General features: G+C 36.4%; 1 protein-coding gene across 1 annotated transcript; it reads left to right on the top strand.

Annotated features, from left to right (window-relative positions):
• The first annotated feature begins 676 nt into the window (after positions 1-676).
• Positions 677-2,781, top strand: LOC113334782 (trihelix transcription factor GT-2-like). The gene is made up of 2 exons (XM_026580984.1): positions 677-1,106; positions 1,358-2,781. Exons 1-2 carry the CDS (start codon positions 1,045-1,047, stop codon positions 2,277-2,279), a joined length of 984 nt encoding a protein of 327 aa, XP_026436769.1. The 5' UTR covers positions 677-1,044; the 3' UTR covers positions 2,280-2,781.
• Positions 2,782-4,025: the final 1,244 nt, after the last annotated feature.

Genomic DNA, 4,025 nt, shown 5'->3' with positions numbered 1-4,025 from the left:
GATAATGTGATGCATAAGTGATGATTCATGGTTATTCAACAAGACCCACTGTCGGCGGCCCAAATTCACCGTTCCCAAGTGGTGAGTATTCATGCCACGTCAAGGGAAGAAAGCGGAAATGATAAGTTGATAGAGCATACTCCAATTTTTTCTTTTTTAGGAGATCTTATCATTATTTGTACTTTTTACTGTAATTTTTTCATAGTTGTACTCAAATTTTATGTAAAACTATGTCAAACAAATTAATGAAATTTGTTTTTCCTTCACAAAAAAAAGAAAAGAAAAAAGATTGATTGATAGAGCCATACTCCCAATTTTGGTCCTGTGTGTAATAAAACACGAGTGGGACATATGCCCTTTATCAATCCCAATATTGAGAGATTGGATCTCATCCGTTCATTTCACATTAGGGACGTTTTGCCGGAGTACACATCGATGATAACTGTAGCAACGTCCATGAATGTACCAAAGTCCATCTATTATCTAACCGTCAGATGTAAAACATCAATAGCCCACAATCGGTGTTTAGAAATTACGGTTAGTATTTAGACACGTCATTTAATAAAGACGTGTTTCCCGAAATCAAAACCCTAGTCTACTTTACCCTTTCAAGAACTTTCATTTCACAAAATGTCACTGCTTTTTTTTCCTCCACTCTAATTTCAAAAAGTTTCGTTTTTTCTTTCTTTGATCTTCTGGAAATTTCATTTCTTCTTTTTCCTCTTCTTCAGATGTCACTCACAATGGATTTTTCTGAAGAAATTTCACTATTTTCAGTAACCGGGAGGAATAATAAGTTGCATCAAAAACCTTCTTCACTAGAACTCAAATTTCGATCAGATTTACAATCTCTTCCAAAAATCACTTCCTGTTCGAAATTATGTTACTGAATTTACAAAATGTTCTACAAATTTTGTCTCAATTTCGCCTAATTTCATCAGCAAAGAGTGGTTATGCTTATCAGTAAATGACATACAGAGTAAAGAAGACGATGGAGGCGGCGGAGTTGGTGTCGATGCTACTGGTGAAAATCATCGGTCAGAAATGGATTCTCAGGTTAGGGTTTCTTCAAACTCTGAAGCCCCTCTTTCGGGAATCGTTTCCAGGTAAAAAAAAAGACATTTTTTTTTTCGGTCTTATGTAATTTGGGGATGTTTTTGTGTGATTTTAGGGGTTTCTCTTAGAATATGGGCATCCAAATTTTACATGAAAATGGTCTTTGTATGAGAAGTTGAATTTTGCGGAAGTAGTACAATTTACTAGCATTGCAGAGTGAGCTAAAGAATTTACTTTAGATAATTCTTACTTATTCATTCATCTGATTGTGAAAAAATACATTTTTTTTTTATGAAACCAGATTACATGATACAATTCAAGAACCAAACATAAGTCCAATAAAAGAAAAAGAAGCAATTTGTGTCAAAAGAACACACTCGTATTCAGCTGATACTGAATTTGGTTCTGATGTTGCTGGAAATGAAAATGCGCATGATGAATTGGGTGAAAGTTTGTGTTGGAAGAAGAGAAAGAGAGAAATCCACGACGAACTTAAATGTCACTTTGAAGAATTGGTGAATAGAATGATGAAGAAGCAAGAGGATATGTATAAGGTATTACTCGAGAAGCAAGATGATATGTATAAGGTATTACTCTGGAAGATAGAGCCGAAGGAGAAAGATAGGATTACCAGAGAACAAATTTGGAGGAATCTTGATGAAAGGGGAAGGATGAGAAAAGAGACAGAGCAGATGAAGAAAGATAGGATTACAAGAGAAGAAACTTGGTGGAACGTTGAAACCGAAACGATGAGGAAAGAGGAGAGGAGGGCTCAAGTCGACACTCATCTAAGTTTAGCTCTTAGGCGGCAGGTAGTTAGTACTCCAAAATCCACAGGGAAACAGATAATCAGTATTCCGCAGTCTCCGAAAATAATTTTGCAGGATCAGAGTGGTAAGAAAAAACAAGGGCTTAAGAAATGGCTTAAACATGAAGTACAGGCCTTAATCTCCCTTCGGATGGAAATGCAGCATAAAATGCTAAGTCGTTCTGCAAAATTTGGAATGTGGGAAGAGATATCTCTGGGAATGGCTTCAATGGGATTTACTAGGACTGCTATGAAGTGTAAAGGGAAATGGGATACTATCAACAGGTCCTTCAAGACAGCAGCCGGAATTGGCCAAAAGGGAGCAGAAAATGCAGCAACGTCATGCCCATATTTTCTAGAAATGGATATGTTTTACAAACAATGTCTCGTTGAGGCTGAAATTGAAACTAGTTAAAAAAAATTATCAACTACTGAGCATCAATTTATGTTTTAATGATGGGAGGACTTTCATCTATTTACCAAGCGGGTCAACATCCTTTAGAGATATCACCTATTTGCTTCAGTCTCTTTCAGGATGCTTCAGAGTTCAGTCTCTCATTGGTCCAGAGGGTAGCTGATCTTCTATTCAAGAAGGATATATCAGCTGATGTAAATCAAGTTTAGTTCACCAACCTCCTTTTTGAATACTCTTTTGTACCATGACGGTAATTTTGTTAACATCTTTCTGCTTCAATCTCTTTCAGGATGCTTCAGTCTCTTCACTACCGAAAGGGTAATTTTGTAGCCGATCTTCTGTGAGGGAAGGCCATATCAGCTGACAGCTGATGTAAAACCAAGCTTTGATTCACCAACCTCCTCATTTTTTGAATAGTCTTTTGTACGAGGAGGCAAAGGGGAGGGCTTTCCCCGTGCTGTAAAGCCCACCAAGGTTCTAATATAAAGCATATTTACCAAACAAAAAATCTATCTAGTGAATGTAATCTTGTGCGTAGAAACAGACTGATTTTTCAAGGGTCACCAACCAGGCTGTAAGTGTAAAAAACTCTCACCATCATAACAAGATGGTAATGAATCAAAATTCACAACCAAAATTCACCACCAGGCTTTAAACTCCCCTAGGGTGTCATAGCAGTCAGATCAACATATACATATTATATGTATATTTACAAGTAAGATAACCGTGGTAACATCCGGTTAAGCGTGTGATAACCAAGTCCGATATGATTTTTCTTCGATACAACATTGCTTGGAGGATAGTGATACATGAAGCCGTAAAATGCACTTGAAGTTCTTGTTTGTGTTAAAAATATTATACTTTGACCTCCGCGAAGTGGATTTCCCGGTATGCCTGCTGTATATAACCAGTATGAATAATTATGTGTCTTGCAATAGCATTGTCTTTTCCTGTTCTTCCTGTAGTGAAGAGAGGCTTTCCTTCTTTTTGGTCATTGGCACGAACTTAACAAAAAAGTTAAACAGGTAATTTAGTCACCCGAGAAAATATTGAATGAGTCGTAAAATCATATTGGAAGAATATTTAACATGAAATGAATATGATTTTTTGACTATATTAGATGCCAACCCTTTTGTACTCTCTAATAACGTGTATTAAGGAAGGAAGGACCTCCAGACAGTGGTTAGAAATGTAGTTAGCCAATCACCTTACAAAACCAAAACACCTGCCAGTACCATTACTGCAAAGTCTGAACAAGCAACTAGGTGTTATTCATGAAGGGGGTACTCTTGCAATGTGGTCAGGAATTCAATTCAACTATAGATCTACACCTAGAGATCATTTTCGAGTGGAAATTACTGATCAGGTCTGCTTCATATTTGGTTAATTTGCTTCTTTAGTTTGTGTTCTTTTGGTTCTTTGGTCCTTTTTGGGTCCTGTCTGGTTTTACTTTGTCGTAACTTTCTTTTCTTGTCAACATAATTTTGTTGTTATCTTTTGAAGAAAAAAAAAAGAATAGAATAAAAGAGCATGTTGGTGCTAATGGAATTAGTTGACCTTGATCATTATACTTTGAAGATTTTACAGGTTAACACTGATGAGAACTTTCCTTGGGTGAATGTATGAAATTGGCCCTTTTATATTGACTTGTATCCAAAATATTTTGTGAATCAAGAAACTCACTACCACTTGTACAGGGTTCAATTTCCTCAAACATCTCACATAGCTTATTTCCTAACTTTCGTA

Source organism: Papaver somniferum, chromosome 1, assembly GCF_003573695.1.
Source record: "Papaver somniferum cultivar HN1 chromosome 1, ASM357369v1, whole genome shotgun sequence".
NCBI lineage: Eukaryota > Viridiplantae > Streptophyta > Magnoliopsida > Ranunculales > Papaveraceae > Papaver > Papaver somniferum.
The sequence above is the reverse complement of the archived record's forward strand: the minus strand, read 5'-3'. Positions and strand labels throughout refer to the sequence as shown.